General features: G+C 52.3%; 1 protein-coding gene across 1 annotated transcript; it reads right to left on the reverse strand.

Annotated features, from left to right (window-relative positions):
• Positions 1-599: 599 nt before the first annotated feature.
• Positions 600-20,147, reverse strand: OXTR (oxytocin receptor). Its single transcript, XM_019944678.3, has 3 exons — positions 19,914-20,147; positions 18,042-19,116; positions 600-5,134 (listed from the first exon to the last, which is right to left on the reverse strand). Exons 2-3 carry the CDS (start codon positions 18,967-18,969, stop codon positions 4,887-4,889), a joined length of 1,176 nt encoding a protein of 391 aa, XP_019800237.1. The 5' UTR covers positions 18,970-19,116; positions 19,914-20,147; the 3' UTR covers positions 600-4,886.
• Between the last annotated feature and the right edge of the window lie 3,171 nt (positions 20,148-23,318).

The following is a 23,318-nucleotide window of genomic DNA, read 5'->3' on the forward strand; positions in this document are numbered from 1 at the left end:
CTCACGGGACTGGAGAAAGGACACACATCCAGATGCATGTATGTCTGAGGTGTTGTTCCTTCTGGGGACCCCCGGCCCCAAGAAGTAGCTGGCAGGACAGCACGCTGGGGGCGTGATGAAAACGGGCCAGAGGAGGGGGTGGCATTCTGCTCTCTCTCATACGCGACGTCCGGCTCATCAGGGACTCTTGTTTAAGACGCAGGTTGTGATTCAGTAGTGGAGCCCAGGAACAAACACAAAACCACTTGTGATTCTGCAGGTGGCCCCCATATCCCACTGGAAGAAATATGCCTTAGGGTCTCTTCAAGGTGACAATCTAGCCCATTACGTCTGGAGTTAGACAGTGGCACACGGTGGGTGTGGCTACACCGTACAAGAGGTTTGTTCCTGGCTCTTAGCGCATCTTCCGACAGAACTCTGATAAGTCAGAGTACCTGTGACCCAAGAGATTGGGACCAGGTCCCCTCCTGCCCCCACCCCCTACCTGCCACAGCTCAGATGCACCTGTGTCATAATCAGACAGATTTATGGCGATTCAAGTCTGTAAGCCACCAGATGTGGTCACTGTTCTCAGGTTAAAGAAAGAAGGCAAAGCAATCTATGGAAAAAAATATGTTTATTAAGTGCACCTTCTATAAAGCAGCCAATGAAGCAGGCATCTCATTACCGGGCACATCATTCACCAATGAGCACAGAGAGCAGGTGCCACAGAAAGTCACCAACTAGAACAAGATCGAGGAATTCACATTCTGCATTTAGGGGCATTTCATCGCAATTAAACACAAAAGGTCGAGCACTTTGAAACCAGGATCTTCTTAAAAGGCAGCTTCCTGCAGTCATAACCCATAGACCCATCCCCCAAGGGAGACCAAATGGTGTGACAGACTTTTTTCAGGGCCTAAAGAAATAAGGCTCTGAGTCCTCAACTGTTCGCATTTCACTTTTCAACATCAGAACAATGAAACATTCCGGAAGAAAATCTGCACGCTCCAATTTATTGGCACCTCCAGGCACGTGTTAGGTTTGTAAACAGGCCTGGAACGGTGGGCAAAGGCGGCTGGAGGACCTTAGGAGTGGGGTCCAGAGGAGGACAGAAACGACCAAGCCCCAGGCAGCGTCCTGGACCCCTACTCTCCTTCTTCCAGACTTCGGTTGGGGAAGGAGCAAGCGATTGTGAAAATACTCTCCAGGACGAGACTGGGAGTGGACGGGCGTGTAGCCAGCAGCGCTGCTGGAATCAAATGTCACTGAGTGGCTACAAAAGACTCCTGTGCCATAATGAGAGCCAAGGTCCCAACCAGAGCTTTCACGGGAGAAGAATGAGGAAGGTGTCCCAGTTGGTTCTGGTGCCCAAGAACCTTGCAACTCCTGGGTTCTCAGCAAGGTTTTGCCCGTGGTCAGAAAAATCTATTGAGTGGCTGTCTCCTTGATCCCCAGTGGCCTCTGGCGGCTGCTAGAATGGCAACTTTCCGGGGAACAGCAGAGAATGGGGCGTCTCTGGCTGGTGAGCAGAGAGGCTCAAATGCCAACAGACCCCACCACTGCTGCACTTGCACCCAGGGTGCCCAGTGTCCTGGATGTGGGCACGGAACCCCAAACCAGAACCCTGATAGCTTCCCAAAGAGCCAGGACTGGCTGGTGTTGACACTAAGCGCCCGTCACAGCAACACTGCACTGCCTCCGGGCTCAAAGATGACATCGTCCTCAGTCTCCAGTTATACTGAAGATCTTATCCTAAATGCTGGGGTTTCGAACACTGGCATTTCAGTGCACGCCTCTCTTCTCCCTGAACATCCAGACCCTGCTAGCTCGTTCTACTGTGTGCGTATGTGCACGTGTGTATACAATGCAGTGTGGAGGGAGAAGAGGAAAGTGTGTGTGGAGATCTGGGGCTTTGGGAAATGCTCTTGCTGTGTCACAGTGAGTCCAAAAATATATATGTGCAAATAAAAAAAGTGCCCCAGAGTGCCACTGAGCTGGCCAGTCCCAGTCGGAAAACCTCTGATCTATAACGGCCTGTATTTAACGACTAAAGGTGTTTCCTGGACATGGTCATGTTGTACCTCAAGGCTGAGAGGACATCTGACGACACGTTTACCGGGTATTATCACTGCTGGTACTTTTGCTGAAACCGGAAACACCATCTCTCGCAGGAAAACTGAGTAAGAAAACCATGGATTCTTCTGAAATGGTGAGTCAGTGAGAAACAAAAGTTCTGGGAGGTAAGAGATTCCAAGAAATGCATCCTTCAAGCTGGTTGCCTCTGAATTCAGCTCGTCAACATTATTTTAAGTATTTAATTCAGTGGCTTTTAGCATATTCTCAAAATCGTGCACATCACTAACCAAAGAAAATTTTCATCACCACAAAGAAAGCCCATATGGCGCTCAGCGGTCACGCCCCACCCAGCCCAGCCTCCAGCCCCTGGCAACCACTGTTGTATAATTTGTCTTGGTAATTTTGCCTATTCCGGGCATTTCATATAAATGGAATCATGGAGTATGTGGCTTTTCGCAAGGCTTCTTTCACTTAGCATGATGTTTTCAAGGTTCCTCCATGCTGGAGCCTGTGTCAGTACTTCCTTTCTTTCCATAGTTCAATAATGTGCCATTGCATAGATACACTACGTTTATTTATCCATTCATCAGTTGGTAGGTATTTGGGTTATTTCCATTTTTGGCTATTATGAATTATACTGCTATAAACATTTGTGGACAAGTTTTTGTGTGTATATATGCTTCCGTTTCTCTTGAGTAAATACCTAGGAGTAGCATTTCTGGCTCACATGGTAATTCTATGTTTAACTTTTTCAGGAGCTGCCAAACTGTTTTCCAAATTGGCCGCACCATTGTGCCTTCCCACGAGCGATGGAGGAGAGCTCCAGTTTCTCTCCATGCTCGCCAGCACCTATCATTGCCCATGATTAGAGCCGTCTTAGTGGGTGTGCAGTGCTACTTCACTGTGGTTTTGATTTGCATTTCCCTCGCGAGTAATAATACTGAGCACCTTCTCACGTGCTTATGGGCCACTTATATCTCTTCTTTGGAGAGACACGAAAATGCGTCTATTCACTTGTTTGTTCAAATATGTTGCCCATTTTTTAAACAGGGTTATTTGGCTTTTCATTCTTAAATCGTAAGAGTTCTTGATGTATTCTAGATACAAGTATATGGCTTCCAAATATTTTCTTCCATTCCATGAGCTGTCATCACTTTCTCGACAGTGCCCTATGAAACACAAAAGTTTTGTGCCCCGTTTTGATGAGGTCCAATTTATCTATTCTTCCTTTGACTTCTGTTTTGGGTGTCATTATCTAAGAAACCATGGCCTAACCCAAGGTCACAAATATTTAGCCCTATGTTGTCTTCTAAGACTTTTATAGTTTTAGCTCTTACATTTAGGCTGATGCATTTTGAGTTAATTTTTGTATGTAGTATGAGGTAGAGGTCCAACCGCATTCTTTTACATGTGGATATCCAGCTGTCCAGGCGCCATTTATCGAAAAGACAATCTCCCCAATTTAATTCTCTTGTCACATTTGTCAAAAATCTTTTGGCCATAAACATAAGGGTTTATATCTGAACTGTCTATTCCATTACATTGGTCTATATATCTGTCTTTTTGTCTATATCACATTCTTTTGATTACTGTAGCTTTGTAATAAGTTTTGAACCAGGAAGGGTGAATCCATCAACTCTGTCCCTGTTTTTCAAGGTTTATTTGGCTATTCTATTATTTGTGCAATTTCCATGTGAATTTTAGGATCATCTTAGCAATTTGTGCGAAGAAGCCAGCTAGGATTTTGACAGGGATTACACTGAATCTATGAGATCAACTTGGAGAGTACTGTTATCTTAACAATATTTAAGTCTCTGAGCCATGAACACAGGATGTCTTTCCATTTATCTAAGTCTTCTATTCCTTTCAACAATATTTTGTAGTTTTCAGGATGTAAGTCCTGCACTTCTTTCATTAAATTTATTCCTTTTCTTTCTGATACTATTATAAATGAAATTATTTCTTAATTTCATTTTCATACTGTTCATTGCCAGTGTAAAGAAATACACTTGATTTTTGTATTGACCTTGTATTCCACAACATTGAATTCATGTATTAGTTCCAATGCGTTTGTGTGTGCATGTGTGTGCATGAATTCCTTAGAATTTTCTATATACAAAATCACATCATCTGTAAGGAGTTTTACTTCTTTTCCAATCTGGATGTCTTTTATTTCCTTTTCTTTCCCAACTGCTTCTAAAGTATTAGCTTCTTAAACATTTTTTTCCTCTTAAATATTTTTAACCCAAGTTTTAATTGGCTGCCTGTGCCAGACAGTCTCCTAAGAGAATCTCCTGCTCTAGGGCCACCATCTGACAAGCTGGCGCTCAAGGACGCTAGCACCAGTCCACTCAAAGGCAGAAGCACTCTGAGGCCAGGAGGATATCAGCACCATCACCACCAAGGTCCCATTTCTCATCCCAAGCTCAGAACACTAGGCTTCCGCACCCATCTGGTCACCAATCCTATACTTACTACCTTTCACAAGACCCCAGGATAAAGGAGCAAAATGATACTGGAGTGAAATTACAGGTCCAGGGGAAACAAAACAAAACAAACCCACAACCCATCCAGCAGCCAGATGAAACAGTGGGGTCGGGCAGCAGGAGCACCCGTGGGAGCCCAGGGTAGATCGGGGCTCGGCTGATGGCTGAGTCACCCTATCACCTTCCCCCATGGAGACCACTTCCCCACCCCACTCGAGCCCCACAAGGTGCGGAGGGGCACAAACTGAAAGGTACCTTATACACACACGTACACGACCACCAATGGCCAGACTGTCCCTGTTGTACAATCCAAGCCAAGAGGGGTGGTCCTGGCCCCGCCGGTCACACCGTGGACGGCTGTGAGCAGTCCCTCTGGCTGGAGCTGTCCGGGCTCAGGACAAAGGTCGACGAGTTGCTCTTTTTGCTGACGCTTGCCTCCCTGGGCCGGCGGCCCTTCAGGCAGCTGGACGAGCAGCAGAGGAAGCGCTGCACGAGTTCGTGGAAGAGGTGGTCCGTGAAGAGCATGTAGATCCAGGGGTTGCAGCAGCTGTTGAGGCTGGCCAGCAGCATGGCGATGATGAAAGCCGAGGCTGCAGGGGCGGGAGGATGGGGAGAAAGGAGGACAGGGCATCACTGCTGGGGCATGGAGCATCACCTCCTGAGAACAGAGGCCACAGGCCAGTCACAAGACGGAGGACCAAAGAGACCAAGTCTGCCTGCCTTCCATATCCATGCTCTGGGTGTGCACTCAGCCTACCCCCCACGCCTCCCCCAGCTTAGCCCAGCCCTGGAACATTCCCTGTCCTTTCTCCCAAGCGAAGGTTACCCACCACGGGCTTCCATCGGCACGGCCGCCTGTCCGTCCATTCATCACTCACCCCGCGAGTATCGACTGCGTCCCACTCAGAGTATCCAAGAGCTCAGAGACAGAAGCTGCCAGACCTAGTTTGTATTCTAGCCCCGCCAGCAACAAATACTTTAACTCCCCAAGAAACGCTGTTGCCTAACCTTTAAATGGGGATAACAAGAGTCCCCAGATCTCCCGGGAACACTGCGAGGGTGAAAGAGCACCTGCTACCTGAAGGATGCTTAGGAGGTTCCCAGGCAGAGAAGGGAGGAAGGGCGCTTCGGGCAGAAGGAACGGCACAGGCAAAGGCGCAGTGACAAGAAGGCGTGTGCTGCCTTCACAGCTGAGAACACTGAAAGTGTTTCTGTGAAGATACGCCTAAGAGCACTGCTTCAGCCGACAAATAAGACTTGTGCAGGAGAAGGGGACACTAAAATTATGTGAGGCACTGTGCAGAAGCTACTACACTGAGGATTTACTGGATTTCAGGTAAAATTAATGATCAGAAATCAACTTCAAGACATTGCTTGTCACAAATTTAAGCTTCAGGGAGGAAGAAAAATTCCTAATCCTAAGTACCTCCAAATAGGGGGTGGGGTGGGGAGCCTGGGTTTCCTTCAATGGTCTTAATCTGACAAATGTACCCACTCCCAGCGGCAGAGGAGGACACAGGCACCCCCCCCCCCAGAAACCCACATGGAAAACGGTGTTCCCAAGAATGCTGTTCACGGCCACACCCTTACGAGTAACGGTAACTGCAAGAAGGCTTGGAAAATCCACTAGTCCGATATTTTCTGCAGCAAGTTTTCAAGGAAGAACTCCAGAATTCAAAAGCTCAATCCAGGAAAGAATTTCTCACAGGCCAACTGGAGTTGCAAGATCTAGACACCACTGTGGACGCAGACAGAGCACAGAGATGTCTGTCAGCCATGTCTCCAAGCACCAAAGGGGGAGGGTGACTGTTTAAGAGGAATTCAGTGGTTCTCAAAGTGGGGTCCCCAGCTCACCTGGGAACTTGACAGAAGTGTAAATTCTGAGGCCCCACCCTAGATCTAGTGGATCAGACTCCTGGGGGTGAGGCTCAACGATCTGCTATAAACAGTCCTCCAGGGGATTCTGACGCACACCCAAGTTTGAGAACATCATCTGCTCTAATTACCTGGTGCACCTGCTGGAACAAAAGGAAGCTAAAACATGCAAAGTCCACAAGTCCTGCAAACGAAAATGTTTAGAAAGCAAAGGATTAGAAAGTAAACCTAATCCTTAGACTAAAATAGTAAAGATAAGTGAAGGGTGGGGTGGGGGGAAGCCAGTACTGTTGAATTCTATGAAAGAGAATGGAAAAAAGTATTTGATTTCCATGTGTAAAAAAGGATGAATTTAAGTTTAGAAACCTGGTGAAATATCACAAAGTCTAAAAATATCTCAAAATTGTAATTAAACATATAAAATAAAAGAGACAAAATAAACACATAAAAGTCAAAATTTAAAAAGGCATCGAGGGACTTCCCTTGTGGTCCAGTGGTTAAGACTCCGTGCTTCCAGGGCAGGGGGCGCGGATTCGAGCCCCGGTCGGGGGATAAGATCCCACATGCTGCACGGCACGGCAAAAAGATTTAAAAAAAATTTTTTTTAAAGGCATTGAGAAGTAAAGTGCCAGACACAAGGGAAGAACACAGGCGTACAGAGCTGTGAAATGGGTAGAAGGACGTGTCGGGGATGCAGTTCTCACTTGAACAGAAAGGCAGCATGTTCTACCTCGCTGAACAATTACAAGGCATTATCTTAGCTATTCATGTAAGTTACTCGCCTCACTCTGGACATTTGGATCTTTTAACTTATTTATCCTATTTTTTATAAACAACCTACAGAAACAGTAACCACAGAAAAGTAAACAGTTAATGAATTCCTGAGCAGCCCCACCCGAGTTTTCCCACCTCCAAGTGGCCAGCCTGGATGGGAGGAGTTGGGACCACGGCCAGCACCTCTATCCCCACCTGGTGGCCACAGACACGAATGACCGGCCTGGCCTGGCTCTCGGGGAAGGATGACCCTCTAAGCGGAACCTGCTCGTATCAAGTTGCCACATGCTAAGGGCACATTTGGACTTTTTAAAAATGTGGCAATATCCTAACCAACCAAAGACATGGGTTCCCAACAGGGGAATTTCAAGCTATTTGGGAATAAAACACAGGCTATGGAGGACATTTCAAAGGAAGGATGTTGCAGAAATAAAGGTACAAAGGTGAGACTGTCCAACAGCATTCAGGGGCTGCCAGAGCTGGGGGCGGGGGTGGGTTCACAGGAGAGGAAACTGGAAAGAGCAAGGCTGAGGAGGAGGACCTTGAATCCAGGCGGAGCACGAACTTAAATCTACAGGCACTGGGGAGCCATTGACGGTTTCTGAGCACAAGGACTAACTGCCCCTCATCTACTTCCTGCACTTACTTCATCTTCTTTAGGCTATAACATCGCCCTTTGCAGTGACTAGAAAGGCTTCCTGGAATTGAAGAAGGAGAGGAACAGAACAAAGCATGGAAAGCGTCGTCCTTGGCATTTCATGATGCTGCTTCCAAGGGGGCATATGACAAGGCAGCAATGTCAACCATGGGAATCACGGCTCAAGCTTGCACAGAGGAGTTTTCAAAGCGGTCTCATCTCCATTTTATACATGAGGAAAGTGAAGCTCGGAGAAGGAAAGTGCCTTCCCCAGGGACACACAAGTCACCCTGTGTTCCCACCTGAAAGTAATGAAGCTGGATGCCTTTTAAAGCTAGGTCAGCATTCATACTAGTCAGCTTGACTCCAGTGAGCAAATCCCCTCACTCCCAAAGCAGAGACATGGGCTGACTGGGCAACTGCCCTCATATGATTTGAAGGACAGAGTCAGAGAGCAACTTTCTTTTCCTAAAACAGATGTAGGCCCCCTCGGAGGCTAAGCACTGCCCACTCCCCAGTAATGGTCTTTTATATTATTTTTTTTAATAAATTTATTTTATTCATTTATTTTGGGCTGCGTTGGGTCTTTGTTGCTGCACGCGGGCTTTCTCTAGTCATGGCGAGCAGGGGCTACTCTTCGTTGCAGTGCGTGGGGCTTCTCCTTGCAGTGGCTTCTCGTTGCAGAGCACGGGCTCTAGGCGCACGGGCTTCAGTAGTTGTGGGTTGCAGGCTCTAGAGCACAGGCTCAGTACTTGTGGTGCACGGGCTTAGTTGTTTCGTGGCATGTGGGATCTTCCCAGACCAGGGATCAGGCCTGTGTCCCCTGCATTGGCAGGCGGATTCTTAACCGCTGTGCCACCAGGGAAGTCCCGTAATGGTCTTTCTTTTTTTTTTTTTTGTGATATGATACGAGGGCCTCTCACTGTTGTGGCCTCTCCCATTGCGGAGCACAGCCTCCGGACGCACAGGCTCAGCGGCCATGGCTCACGGGCCCAGCCGCCCCGCGGCATGTGGGATCTTCCCGGACCAGGGCATGAACCCGTGTCCCCTGCATCGGCAGGCAGACTCTCAACCACTGCGCCACCAGGGAAGCCCCTGTAATGGTCTTTTAAAATCCGGGAGGGGAAACCCATTGCCTCCTATCAGATCACCATCCTTCCTGGCAGAAATGTCTCCTGGTCTGGACGAGGGGCCAGCAAACAGCCCACGGGCCAAACCCCACCTGCTGCTTGTTTTGTAAATGAAGCTTTACTGAAACACAGCCACATCCATTCATTCATATATCGTCAATGCCAGCTTTCGCACTACAAGGGCAAAGCTGAGTAGCTGTTACAGAGACCTTATATCCTTGCGAGCCTCAAATATTTACTGTTTGGCCTTTTACAGAAAAAGTGAGCCAATCCTTGACCTAAATGCCTGTAGGAGAAGATGTTAAAAAGCAGAAGAAAAGGGCTCAAAAAGGGGAGGGGCAGACCCACAGGGTAAGCTGAGCTCACTTCTCCCCACGCCACCAGAAGCAGAAGTGGGTGATGCCTTTACTTTTAAGTACCCAGACCTCCCACAAACCCTGGCTCGGCCACCTTGCACCTGGGGCCAGAGGGTAACACCCTGTCCCGGGCAGCCCACGTCCAGTGCCTGCTGCACACCAGGGCACCAAGGTCCGCCCCGTGCCTGCGTGCCAGCTGCTCTGAAGAGCTACCGAGCTCCTGGCGACAATGGCCCCAGCCACATTTTCCATAAAGCAGAGCGACGGTGACGTCAGTGTGGATAAAAGGCGGCCCTGGAAACCAGAATCGACAGACTCATCCAAGAGAGGTGTGGTCAGCAGCCAGCACCTCCTGGGGGGGTCTGGCCATCGGGGAGCCCCTCACAGAGGATCCGGACGCAAACCCGTGGGGTGTGAACCCCCCTCCCACCCACTCATTTCTCTGAGCCACATCTACTGTCTGAGCTTTAATATCCTCATCTGTGAAATGGAGGTGACGCCCTCAAGGACTTGGAGAAAATCGAAAAAAAAAAAAAGTGTGAAAGGGCTTTGTAAACGGCAAAGTGTTTGTTCAGGTTATCGTATTATTACTTACAGATACGAAATATGATCAACTGTGTATAACTTTTTATCACCCAAGGTTGGGGACGCCTAATCTAACGTTGATTCAAGAAACTGTCCTTTACCCTCTTCTCCCCGACTTCAAAATTAAAAAGAACGAAACAAAACAAAATGAAAACCTGGAGCCCTGGGACTGGATTACATGACCCCAGAGGAACTCTAGATAGTCCGTTTTGGAAAAACCCAAAAGGGACGGGGGCTGCAACCACGTGCAAGAGCGGGATTTCAGGGTCTCCACCGGGAGAGCTGGTTCTCATCCGTCTCTTCCACTCCACTCGGTAAAAGGAACACTTGTCCCCCAGGACTGAGCCCTGAGGGCCTGCAAAAAGCTCTCTCTGGTCCTGGCAGAGAAGGAAGGTCGAGTGGGAGGCGCCGGGCCAGGGATCGGCCCTCACACCTGCCTGGCCAGGGCTTAGGGCATGGGGCAGGGGGTGGGGGGTGGAAATGAGGAGATCGATGTTCCACTCAGTGCCAGCCACCGAGTTGGCCCTGGGGACATGCCCTCAGGGGATTTACAAACTCAGGTGGGAAAGAGAGAAGCACAGACAGGCCCTCCAGTCAACAGGGAGCTGCAGCACTCGGGGAGGGGGGGGCCCAGGGCTGGGGACTAGGGGTGATCTTCAAGCGGGGGCTCCTACATGCCAAGCAGAGGCCTGAGCGGGAATGGCCACGCGCCAATGGCAAACGTCCCCTCCTGGGCACTGTACCCCCGGGACACAGACACCACGCTGAACTTCCACCTGGCGCCCTCACTCACGGAGGAGGTGGACAGCCGAGGGCCATGCGAGGACAGGGTGCCCCCAGCAGTCACCCACCCACCAGTCCGGCTTTACTCAAGCCCCAAGAAGTCCCCTGTTCGGATTTCCCGGCACTGCCCCCGCCCGTCACCATCGCGTCACCCTGGGCTCAAATTAGCCCAGAACAGCTGACGGGGCACCTGGCCATGGCCTCTCCGGCTGCGCCGTTCCTGAGGCAACGAACACGTGTCACATACAATTCAAAGACCGGTGGCTCAGCTGACACCTCTCATCTGAATCAAGCTCATCCACTCTCCTAAGAGGCTCTCACTCCAGAAACCAGTCACTTGGTTCAAGGTCTCCGCCCCGCCGCCCAGATCCTGAATCAGGTCTCCCTCACAAGGAATCTAAATCCCTATTCCTTTAGGAGCTACATGAGAATTTGGGAGTTGTGGTGTACAGAAGGCTTTTTTACAAATGTTTTTTGAATGTGCACTTACATAAGGATTGAATACTAACATGTACTCCAGGGCACCTTCTTTGAAAAGACCACCATTTTACCACACTGGAATTGTAGAAGTCACAGATGTGTGATCTCACCATGTGTAAGATCAGGAAGAAGAGCTAAATTTGTGGGCTACAGAGCTTTAAATGGTCTGTGATGTCACTGCTCAAATCTGGGGATATGTGGGGCCCACCGGGCAAGACCTGAGGAATAACCACATCCTAGAAGCAGAAGAGCTGGGGCTTCCTGTGAACAACCAGCCCTTCTCTACCCTTCAGAGAATGACAGGCCCCTGCCGCCAACTTGGGCCACACGTGTAAAGGCAAGCCACATGTTTTGGTCACAGAGATGATACATTAAAGCCTCATTACTCAATGTGCAGTCAACAGGCCAGCTGCAGGGGCCCTGCACAGGCATCACCTGGGAAATTGTTAAAAATACAGACTCATGGGCCTCACCCAGACCTAATGAATCAGAATCTGTGCTTTACCAAGTTCCCCCACGTGATCTGTGTGCACACTGAAGCATGACAAGTATTCCTCCAATACAGGGAAAGAAAATAAAGTAACTGTTCAATGATCTCATCAGGGAATGTGCATCTGCTTCTCTGCACAGCCAGCTCCTACTCACCCTTCAAAACCTTTTGCAAATGTTGCTTCCTCTCTGAAATCCTCCTGATTTTTTCCCAGGGAGACTGAATCAATAAATACCTCCTGGGGGCACTCACAGTACTTGATAAACGAATACCTCTCTCACAGTATCACCCCTTCATACTGTCATTATTCATGTTAATAATCTGTGGTTGGGGACTGTGTCTCATTTGTGGCTCTGTCCTTGGCTGCTAGCAGAAACTGGAAAATGGGAAATGTTCAATAAGGGACTAAGTTGAAGTGGGCATGAAATCAGCAGACAGGAAGTCCTGATAAATCAGCCACCGACACTAGCATGTTGGAAAAGCAAAAAGACAATTTCCCTGCCTGACAATGGGAGATGGGCCCCTAACAAGATGACTGGACTCAAATGCAATTCCCTCTGGGAAATTAAGTTCACAGTCAGATATCAAGGTCAGGCAGAGAGAAAGAGAAAGAAAGAGAAATGAGTAGGAGTGACCATTAGAGTGTGAGGCATGGGCCGTGGAGGGCACAGGCCCGTGGTACTGCAGCATCTGGCAAAGGGTGGGAGGCGCCAGCTCCCAGTAGAGTAAGGAGGAAGGTGCTGGCAGAGGGTGCCTCTCAGTGGCCAGGAATCAGGATCACCGGAACCAGGAATCAGGGGCTGGGACCACGAAAGACCGTCACACCTCCTTCCCGCCCGTCCCTCATGCAAGGGTCCCCTTGGGTTTCCAAACCCAGAGCTAGACCCTCCCCACCTTGCCTCCTACTGTCTCCTCCAGGCAAGGCCTTAACTTCTCTTGACCTCTTAACAATGCCGTTGTTCCCAGCATCCCCGGGCTTGCCATCACTCAACAAAGACTGCAGCCCCTCAGTGAAAATGTGCTCCTGAGCTCACGACAACCTGCATTCCCTCAGCTGCACGCACTGACCCCAGGACGCTGAAACATCTTGAAATTTCTCTATTTTTAAAGCATTGATTGAGCACTTACTACATGCCAGGCCCTGTGCCACCAGCACCCTCCACCCGGCCCACAACCTAAACCCTATTCTTAACCCCAGCAAACAGTCCCAGACAGTTCCAGTCAGCCACCCAGGGGGACGGCTGCTGCTCCATCTGGCCACACCCGGGGACAGAACCATCCCGGCAGAAGCTGGGGGCGTCCCTCCCAGAGACCAACCTTGGCCTCACTGTCCCACGTCTATGCATGTGCCAGCTGCTAGCCACAGGAGGGCAGGGGAGGGACTGGGGAGGGGTCCTTGCCAACTCTCCTCATAGGAGGACAAATTGAGGCAGAGGTTGTGTGGACAGGACCCTTGGGAGGCGCTGAATCACTGCTTATAGAATGAACGCACTGGAGGAGGAAGGAGACCCTCAGGTGGTGGCAACAGGGAAAGCTTCACGAGAGTCAGAACTGGATGAAGCTGCCGTGTCCAATTGTTCAGGTTGTGCACTGCACAGCTCCTAGGAATACCATTCTCACAGACCATTCTCATTCTCAGGTTCCTTAAATGGAACGCCCTGGAGTTATGCACAAAGCAGCCCACACAGTGGACTTGGGCTCTGCTCTCTGCCCTATCATCGGGTTGCCGGACCAGCAGGCCCCTCCAAGGTATGTGGTCCACCCACACCTCGGGCACAGCGTCCTTGGAAAGGCAGGGTGGGCGGGCAGCCACACTGGAGGGGCCACAGTTCCACAAAAACCGGGAGGTGCTGGCAAGCTCGTTTCACAGACGGCGGAAACACTTAAAACTAGGCCTCCTGTGCATTTCCACCTTCCTCCTGGTACCCTCCCGGGCAGAAGCTTGATTGCTCCCAGTGCTGGGGCGCTCACTTCTTCACCAAGTAGCCAACCCTACGGCCAGAGCGCCGCCTAGAGAGCTGTCACTTCTCTTGAGTCCAGCTCTGTGCACCCAGCCCAGCCCCGTGACGGGCACCTTCCTCTTCCCATGCCCAACACATTTGTTCAACAAGCGCCGCTTGAGCTCGGACAGGTGGCCCGCCCTGTGCTGGGCACTGGGCACACACCAGTGAACAGGACAGGTGGTGCCCCCGCTGTGACAAGGCTCACAGTCCAGCTCTCCGGCTTTCACGAGCTTCTCCGCATACCAAACCTCCCCGGACACCCCGCCTACCGTCCAGCAGACTCTGCTGCCACCCCAGGCCCCTCCACCCAGGCTCTCAAGAGAGAAACGTCTAGCTCCTCCAGCTCAAATCCCTGCCGAGATTCTCAAAGTCAATCCCACGAAGGCAAACAAAACATTTAACAACTAGAATGGGGGGAGGAGAGAAGAGTGACATTGACCACGTGGCTCCCCCAGGTGCCACGGGTCACACCATGTCATCCTCGTATCAGCCCCACGAATAGACTTGCTATCCTCATTGTAAGAGAGGAGGAAGAAGCTGAAGCTCAGAGAAGGGAGACCACCTGCTCGAGGACACACAGGAGAAAGTGGGAGGGCGGGCTCCAAACACAGGCCAGTCACGTGGCTCCAACACCTGCTCCTTCCCTGCACGGGGACCTGGGAACCTACAGCGCCCGCCCACGGTCTCCACCAAGTGGATCCATCATCCATCTTCATCTCCTCCCTGAGAACCACTCCTTGGGGCCAGCAGCAAAGCAAGTTCCACGGAGTTCAAGGGAAAAGGCCGGTGCCAAGTCTTTGGCTGTGCAATTCGATCCTGAAAGTTCCATCTGGGGCTTGTCCAAACCTGCCAGGGGTGTCTGGTCCCAGCCCTCCTTCTGCAGCGTGACCAGTCACACCAAAGCAGGGCCCTACCAGCATGTGGCTGCTCTGAAACGGGGTGGGGGGAGGGGGGCTCATTACATTACCACAACCCTCCCCTTGCTTTTTTCTCCCCTCCCTGCTTTTCTCTCTGAACAATGCAAATACTGAAATTGAGAGTTCCCCTCTTTGCTTTGGCTCTTACGAAAGGAAGCCCCACGTGCAGCTCACCCCCTGCCCCGGACGGAGACTTCATAATTGCTATTACTGTATTACCATTTCTCTAACCTTTTCCCCCGTTCTTCCCAGCTTCCTCACGTCCATTTTATCTTGCTGTGGCACCCGAATCTTTGGCCCCCCCCAAATTATTTTTGGAACAAGGTGAGCTCTAATCCCACAAAGGCAGCACTTGGTGTGACTGAAGGTGTACAAGGGGAGAGATGGGAAAAGCGTGCTGGATTTTGAGGGAATCTGGGGGGAGGGAACCCTAAGGAAGGAGGGACCTGGAGTCCTGTGGTGGCCACGAGGCCAGCTGCCAAGACACGTGTGACTTCTCCAGCCGCCCTGTTGGCCCCGACCCATGGTCAGGGGTTAAGGCGCTGCTCGCTGGCCCAGAGGCTTTCGTGATGAAGCTGACAGCAGGAACGAGGCCCCACTCCTGCGTCCCTGAGGCTGCCTGCCCCCGGGCTGCTGGGAAGAATGTCTCGCTGTTCACAAGGGCTCCCTGGATTTCCACTCGCCAGGAGATGAGCAGAGCCAGGGGCCCTGATCTAGAGAGTTTGTGTTCTGGTAAATTCCCTTCCTCCTGGACAGGAAAGTGAGGGCTGTGCATCAATTCCACTTTGCTGATCAAAAGCTCAGGTAGCTCGAACGTCCCTGTCTTTTTCCTTCCTTACTACTTGCCCAGAGCCTCGAGACTGAGTCACGTCTCCGAAGTGACTGTAAACGCAATTGTTCTGATCCCAGCCTGCCACTCGTGATTATCCAGGTTAAGGCCAAGTGGGCACAAGGCGTGCTTCTGGCTCAGCCCACATCCCCGGACCCTGCAGCCCTGAGGCCGAGGCGCGACCTGACCAGGCCAGCGGCAGGTGCCCAAGTCCTCTGTGGTCGGTGAGCCGGGAGCCCGCTCCTGACAGCACTCGGGGAGGGAGTGCTGGCAGCAGCGGCATCAGGACTCTCCTGCCGTCTGCGTTTGTGCTCTTCTCAGAGCAGCCAAGGCAGAATGCCAAGGGGGACCCGGAAGACCTGGGTGCTTCACGTGCCACCACCCTTTCCCCTGAACCAGGAAAGGAGCAAAGAGAAACAGGACCTGAGGCTCCTGGAGCCCGAGTAGAAGCCCATCTCTGCTGCACGTCTCCCCTCCCACCCCCCAGCCACCCCCCCAGAAATCCTTAGGTGGCCACATGTACCCAAAATGCCTCTGGCCCCACTTTAGCTGGGAACTCCCTCTCGCTCTCTGTTCCTGTATCTTGTTTTTAAGACAGGAAAATGAATTGTTCGATAAGCTTTTCAAGTGTAGAAAAGATCTAAACTTTACTGAATAACCATGATCTGCGTTGACCACATACTCATTCTCTAGGGAGGAAAGTGAGGAGCACAGGTGCAGTCATGGAAGTCATGGGGGAAGGGAGAGGGGAGGGAGGAGAAAAGTTACCAAGGAGAAAATGAACAGGAGAGGCGAGGGGACGGCAAAGAGAGGAGCAGACTATCTGCAGAATGGACGAACTCGAGGAGAGAGAAGACCCTTCAGTGAGTAAAGGCTGCAGGGAGGCCTAGATGCCAAGTCTCCCCAATAGCTGCTCTAAGGGTCTCATTTCCTTAAGGGCTGGTGTCTGAGCTCCTCAAGACCTGGGTCAAGTAGCTCTTCAGATCCCACGCAGGAAACAGGTGTGGCCTGATGCCTTGTCTAGAAACACCCACTCCTGGCTTTTGCCCAACCCAACTCCCTAGTCACGTGCTCTTCAAAAGAAGCCTGGTGCTGGGGGGTGAGGTGGGGGCAGGAAACCCCAGTTCTAGTCTGCCTCCCATCTGCTGTGTGATCTGCAGCCAGTGCCTTCCCCTCTTTGGACCGCCGAACCCCTTCTGCAAGGTGTTCCCAGGGGCTGCACCATGAAGCCAGGCTGGCTTTGCTGAGTCTTCACAGCAATCCTCACCTGCAAACCACCCAGCCGGGCATACCCCAGGTGCTCAATAAATGCTGAATGATAACTGCTCTGGCCACTAAGGCAAACACTAGGCTAATTGGGATGGCTGGGGCAAGCAAGGAGTCTGAGGTCTGGGGAAGAGAGCAAAGCAAAGTTATCCAACTGCATGAAGGAAGATTTCAGCTTCCACGGAGTGGCTGTGTTGGAGACTACTGTTAGCAGTAGTGATTCTATCCAGAAACAGGACATTTGCGCTATCTCAAGGACAGAATAGGTGAAAGCAAACCCCTCGGGTCTTTCCTTACAAGCATTTGAGCCGCGGGCATCCCAGCGCAGTGTTACGTGCTTACCCTCAAACCAAAAGGTGTAAGTCATTCACCACCACTGATCCCTCCTATTCTTTGCTAATGAGCTACCTGAATTGTCCGTGGTGAAGGCTGAAGGCGGGAGCTGCCTGGGGGTCCCAGCCGCAAAGCGACGGCTACAAGTCGGACCCGAGGCGCTCTGCTTCCCCAGGATCCCTCCCCACAGAGCCTTCCATTCTACCCTCTCCTCCCGGTCTCCCGGCCACCCTCAGCCCTGACCTCCCAGTTCTTCAATCTGGAGAGGGCGTTCACCGCCTCCCGAAATCCCCCAGCCTCCCCAGTCAAATGGGAAAGTCTGCGTCCCCTTTCCCTTCCCTGCCCGTCCCCGCCCCCCACCCAGGAGAAGCGCCATCTCTGCTCCTGAGCACCGCCAGCCCCGCACCTGCCCGCCGTCCCCGCGGTACTCACCTCCACGCGGCACAGCTCGCCGTCTCCACTGGGCGACGGGCTCAGGACTAGTCTCCGCACCCTGACGGCGCCCCGCCCCGCAGCTTCTCAGCACTTGCTGGGGAGGAATCCAATCGCCCACCTCCCGCTGCTCTGATCCAAACCAGACCTCGGGCTCAGGTTGACTTGAACTTAAAGTGGAAGCTCAACGTAAAGTGAACTTTACGTGGCAGGAGCTTGAGCTTGGGCCTGGGTTGGAAACTCGGCTCCCCCGCTTCGCTAAGCAGGTGGAAAAGGCCAGTCACTGGAACCTCAGTTTCCTGGTCCATAATAGTGAACCAAATATGTAGCCCAAATACTGTGCTAGGGATTTTCCGTGCATTTCCTCATTTCATTCCCCTGCTGCTGGGGAGAGCTAGTACTTTTTTCATTTTTGCTATTTTACGGAAAGGGAAGTCAAGGCTCAGGGAAGTTACGCCCCAAATCACTAGGCCAGCGGATGACGGGGCCATGACTCAAATCCCCCCATGAGGCCCCCAGAACAGAACGGCCCCTGGACGTTCAGATGCAGCAGGACCACGGCCCCGCCCCGCCGCGCGCCCTCCTCCCGCTTTCCCGCCAGCGCTACCTTCCTTGGGCGCCTCGGCGTCCCAGACGCTCCACATCTGCACGAAAAAGAATGGCGTCCAGCACACGATGAAGGCCAGCACGATGATGAAGGTCATTTTGACCGTGCGGATCTTGGCCTTGGAGATGAGCTTGACGCTGCTGACGCGGGCCAAAGCCCCGCGCCCCGCGCAGTCCGCCGCCGCGCCCTCGGGTCCCGCGGCCGCCTCGGCCGCCGCCGCCGCCGTCTTGAGCCGCAAGTTCTGCCAGATCTTGAAGGTGATGAGGCCGTAGCAGGCGGCAAGCACGAGGACGGGCACGATGTAGACGGCGAGCGTGATCCACGTGATGTAGGCCTTGGGCCCCCAGGGCTGGATGAAGACGGCCCAGCAGTCGAAGACGCCATCGGCCACCTCGCGCAGCGAGAAGATGTGCACCTGCGGCGCGCTGGCCACCAGGCAGCCCAGCCATGTGGCGAGCACGGCCAGACGGTCGGTGCGGCGGCGCAGCACGCGCAGCGGCTGGCAGATGGCCAGGCAGCGGTCGAGCGACATAAGCAGCAGGAGGTAGGTGGAGGCGAACATGCCCACCACCTGCAGGTACTTGACGAGGCGGCATAGCAGGTCGGGTCCGTAGAAGCGGAAGGTGATGTCCCACAGCAGCTGCGGCAGCACCTGGAACACCGCCACCACCAGGTCGGCTATACTCAGGTGCTTCATGAAAAAGAAGAGGCGCGAGTGCTTGCGGCGCGTGGTGCGCAGCGCCAGCAGCACGCACGCGTTGCCGCTCAGCGCCAGGAAGAGGATGAGGCACAGCACGGCCACCTCCACCCGCGCCAGGGCCTCGTTGCGCTGTGGCGGCCCAGCGGTGAGGTTGCCCTCGGCCCCCGGGGGCGCCGCGCTCCCGTTGACCGCCTCGGCGCTCCAGTTGGCGGCAAGCGCACCCTCCATGACGGTGGCCGCCGCCGTGCGCCCCAGGCCTTCGAGCCCTTTAAGGCGTGGCGCGCGGGGCGGGGCCCGACGCGCAACCCGGGCGTGCCTGGGGGCTCCTGGGTTCCACTCCCTGAGACTCCGCGGAGCGATCTGACGGATCGGCCTCTGAAACAAACCCCGAGGGCCGTGAGAAAACGCACGCTTCTCTGCCGACGCCTGTGCGGCTCAGCTGTCCCCTTCCCAGGAACCCCAAACCATCTAGGACTAGGGTCACAACCGCCGGCCCTGGGGTTGCTCAGCCGCCGCCCCAGAAATCCCCGTTTCAGGTACCACCCTCTGAGACACGAAATGAGCGGGAATGCCGGACCCGCAGTTCCTTGAGAAAGTCGCTTCCAATGAAGGAGACGGAGACGGAGGGTTAAAATCAGTTTCCTCCGGGACTGGGACATATAAGCCAGCCACCTCCCCTAGGGATCCCCCCAACTAGCTACCCACACCCCAGAACCCACAGCACAGCCACCTCTCCTAGTAAACCCTACTCCAGTTGCTCCCGCCGGAGACCCCCCAAATAGCCACCTGCCTGGGAAACCCAGCTAAGCACCAGCCCCCTCCAACCCCTCGTTTCTAAAATGCCTAGCCATCCACCCCTGAACTTCCACAACAGCTGCTTCTTTGGAACCCAGTCCAGTGGTCCATCCTGGAGGCACTCCTGGCTCAATACTACCCAGGACGCCCAAACGCTGTTCCCAGTACCGCTCTGGCTAGACACCTCTCGCGGGTTTCCTCCCCAGCCCAGCATCCTGGAAAGTTCGGGAACTCGACACGTGTCTTGGCCCCCGACAGCCGAGGGAGGCGGCGCCTCCAGGAACCAGAATCGCAAAGCACCCCTCCACCTCCACCCGCGTCCCAGGGGCCCCACCAGCCCCAGCCATCCCGTCCACCCGTGCGCAGGAGCCAGCTACCTGCACCGAGTCGTTAGGCGAACCTAAAGTTGGCTCCCTGGGGAAGCTGCACCGCCGCTGACAGCTCCAAAGCCGCTTGCGCTCCCGGCCCAGGTTGAGGTGGCTGCTGCCGGTACCCAGTCTGATAGGATGCTGAGGGCCCGGACTCTGGAGCCTGGGCTGGAATCCCCTCGCCCGCAGCCTGACTGGTCGCTGGATAGGGACTGGAGGCGAGCAAAGAGCGCTGCCGAGGCTGTGCGCGCTGACGGCGTCAGGGTGCGGCGCTGCCGGCCGGTGGCCCGCTTTCCTGCAGCGGGTGGCACGGGCTGCACCACCCCACAGGTCCGCTAGGAGGCGCGGGAGGCCGGCCTTGCCGACCCCCGCCGAGCGGTGTAAACTCGCCCAGCCTTGCCCCGGCGCGGTAACAAACAGGCTAATTGCACAGCGGCTTCAAGCAGCAAGAGGGAAGGAGCTCGTAAATAATCCGCTTGGTTTCTTCCTTTCTTGGTTTAGAAGCTCCTGACTCTCAGGCAAATGGGAGGCTTGGATAGCAGTGTCTTCCTGTTGACAGTGATGAAGTTACAAAAGCATTTAACTGGTATTTCCCAATCATCAGGTCAACTTCAGGGCCTCCCCACCGACCCCTTCCCCGGAGCTTGATGTAATAGATTCAGCTCGTCTATGGCCCAAAGCCATTTCTGCCTCTTTGCTATGCTTCAAAATTAAAATCCTAAAAAGTGTCAAAGGAATATGAAATGTTAAAGACGTCTTCTCTGACTCCTAGCTCTTTTTCTATTCTAAAATCATTTTTTGAAGTAATTTACAGTGACCAAGAATTAAGGCAGGAAAACAAAGTGAGGATTCAGAAGTGGACAAGGCTCTTTAAAAATTATTAAATGCACATCTCCTCCTGACATTCCTCTTACCCCTCTTTTAATCTTGTGGCTAGAATAGAGTTAGCCAAGGACAGGGTTTCCACAATTACAGCTCTCTGTCAAGACATCCTGGGAAGAGACCACTGCTGCCATCCTGGGCCCAGGGTTCTAGGTGAGAGAGCATTCCAGGATAGGCCTGGGAATTTCAGCACCATCGTGAAGCGGTGAGAGACAGAAGTTGTCTTTTTCTTGCCCTAGAGAGTTGTGTCATAATATTGTTTAAAAACAAAACTCAACTGAATAAATGTTAAAGATTTTACTGGCTTTATTCAATGATTCGTGAGTTAGGCAGCATCCAATCTAGCGCATATAAAGGAGCTCTGAGGAGCTGTACAAAATGACAGACTTTTATAGGCAGAAGGGAGTGGAAACAAGGAAGTTATGCTAGGCCAAGAGCAGACTGGTTATTGCAAGGTTACTTTCCCTACAGAGGATGGCAGGGGTCAAGCAAGCGGATTACCTAACTCGAGCTGATCAGGTGATTCCTGCTTGACTGGTTTAAAATTCCATCTCTGGGACAGCCAAAACTATATTTAAGTTAAATCCCAGTTTGGTGACTTGAGGCTTAGCATAAGTGACTCCATTTTGGTCCGGATGTCTTGTTTTTAATAGTATTAATAATAGTAGTGTCACGTAAATTACAGGTTAAAGTTACAGACCACTCAGGTGAGGATTAAGTGATCCTGACCATCTCACTCTGCCTCAGTTTCCCCATCTGTAAAATGAGGGGGCTGGTCAAAATAGCTTATCTCTGAGATCTCATCCCTCTGGTTTTCTGGAATTTGATGATCTGTGCCATCTGACAGTTTAATTCTACCGAGTAAAACACATCTGCCCCGCTCCATGTGGGATGAGGAGGGGTTTTTCCTAAGCACTCCTGATGGGTAAATTCAGGGTAGAAAACATGGCATCCAGAAGCCAGCCTGCCCCTCTTTCTCCTGGAAGAGAGCTGCCTTCAGGGAGCAGATTTCCTGGACCACTGAACTCTAGAAGGATGGAGGGGAGGGAAGGCAGGAGGAAAGGACAGAGGGAAGGAGAGACAGAGGGAAGGAGAGAAGAAATAAAAATCCCCATGGGCAGTGTCACTCTTGAGTGGACAAGGCCACCTAAGGAATCTTCCCACCCAGAGGATGACCTGTCCAATACCCACACCTACCTCCAGGAACTGGATGTTGAGTTCTAGCATCTTTGGAATTTTCCAGCTCTGGTACATTTATTTAGAGATGGGTCCAACCAAGCCCAGGTGGCCCTGCTCTTTAGTCCGGGTAGGAATGAGCCATAAACGCATTTAGTCCACCCCTTACCGCCCCCCCTCCCCGCCCCAATGACCTCTCAGTCTCCACTGGGCCTTCTAGCACAGGACAGCATCAGAGACACACTCAGACATGAAGACAGAGGACACATCCTAGCAATAGCCTTGCTGCCAGCAAGCTTGCTCCCTGGTGTCCTTACATTTACCAATGCTGTCCAGATGCAGGACCATCAGGGCATGTGGGATGGCCTGGGAGGTTCATGAGGCCGGGCCAGGGCGGCAGCTTACAACTCTCACGTACTTCCTCCGGCCCGCATCGTTTTAGGCCGCTTCTCAACATATGTTTCATTCTTCTGCTCCGTGGAGAGAGGAAAGCATGTTTTCATCTTGGAAAGCGCTGTGAACTTGAGCAGTAAATGCTAGAGTCTGGGTTTTACCACCTACTTACCTCTGTGGCCAAGTCACGGAGCCTCTGAGACTCACTTTCCCTGGGTGCTGACCTCATGGGGCTGTGAGGAAATAAGACTTCATTGACGTGAGGAGTGCTTTGCAAACCGTCAAATCCTGTACATCTGAAGCTGTTTCCTCACATTGGCAATTCTCACCCCAGGACCATCCTATGAAAATATATTTTCTCATCCAATAAACCTCCATCTTATTCATCTTCCAGATCAAACTCTTGTGTCTTTTCAATTCAGTAAGACCAACTGTGTGTGTGTGTGTGTGTGTGTGTGTGTGTGTGTGTGTGACAGAGAGAGAGAAACTGTGCCAGGCAAGGAAAGTAACTCCTTTGAACTCCAACTGGTGTGATGAGAATTTGAGATCTTTACCTCCTCAGAGAAGCCCTCCCTGACCACCTCAGCCCACTGAGAAATCCTCATTTTCAGAAACGCTGGTGCCTGACTACAGACTTCACCTGTAATGTGAACATGTCCAGTCTCCCCGGTGCTGTGTTAAGTGCCTAGAATAAGTCCCGCACACCACAGACCTTTATATATTTACCATTATCTTTCCTATTGCACATACCTGTCAATAACAATGTGCTGAGAGAACAATGCTGGATTACCCAAGAACACCCCTCAGCAAATTAACCACTAGGGTCAGTCAGTCCTTTGTTTCCCCGGAACAATCTCTCTGGGGAAATCTGGCTGAAAGAGGGCTCTTTGTGACAAAGTGTGCTATTCAGACATGTTCCCTGTTCTTCCCAAGAGGGAGTGATGGCAGAGATAAAGCGTGATG

Source organism: Tursiops truncatus, chromosome 10 (genome assembly GCF_011762595.2).
Source record: "Tursiops truncatus isolate mTurTru1 chromosome 10, mTurTru1.mat.Y, whole genome shotgun sequence".
Classification (NCBI taxonomy): Eukaryota; Metazoa; Chordata; class Mammalia; order Artiodactyla; family Delphinidae; genus Tursiops; species Tursiops truncatus.

Bases quoted from the DNA above. Each gene is read 5' to 3' on its own strand.
- OXTR (XM_019944678.3), bottom strand. From the start codon at position 18,969: ATGGAGGGTGCGCTTGCCGCCAACTGGAGCGCCGAGGCGGTCAACGGG. The intron at 5,135-18,041 runs GTAGCGCTGGCG...CCGCCCCTGCAG, and splicing joins CGCCGAGGCGCCCAAGGAAG to CCTCGGCTTTCATCATCGCC.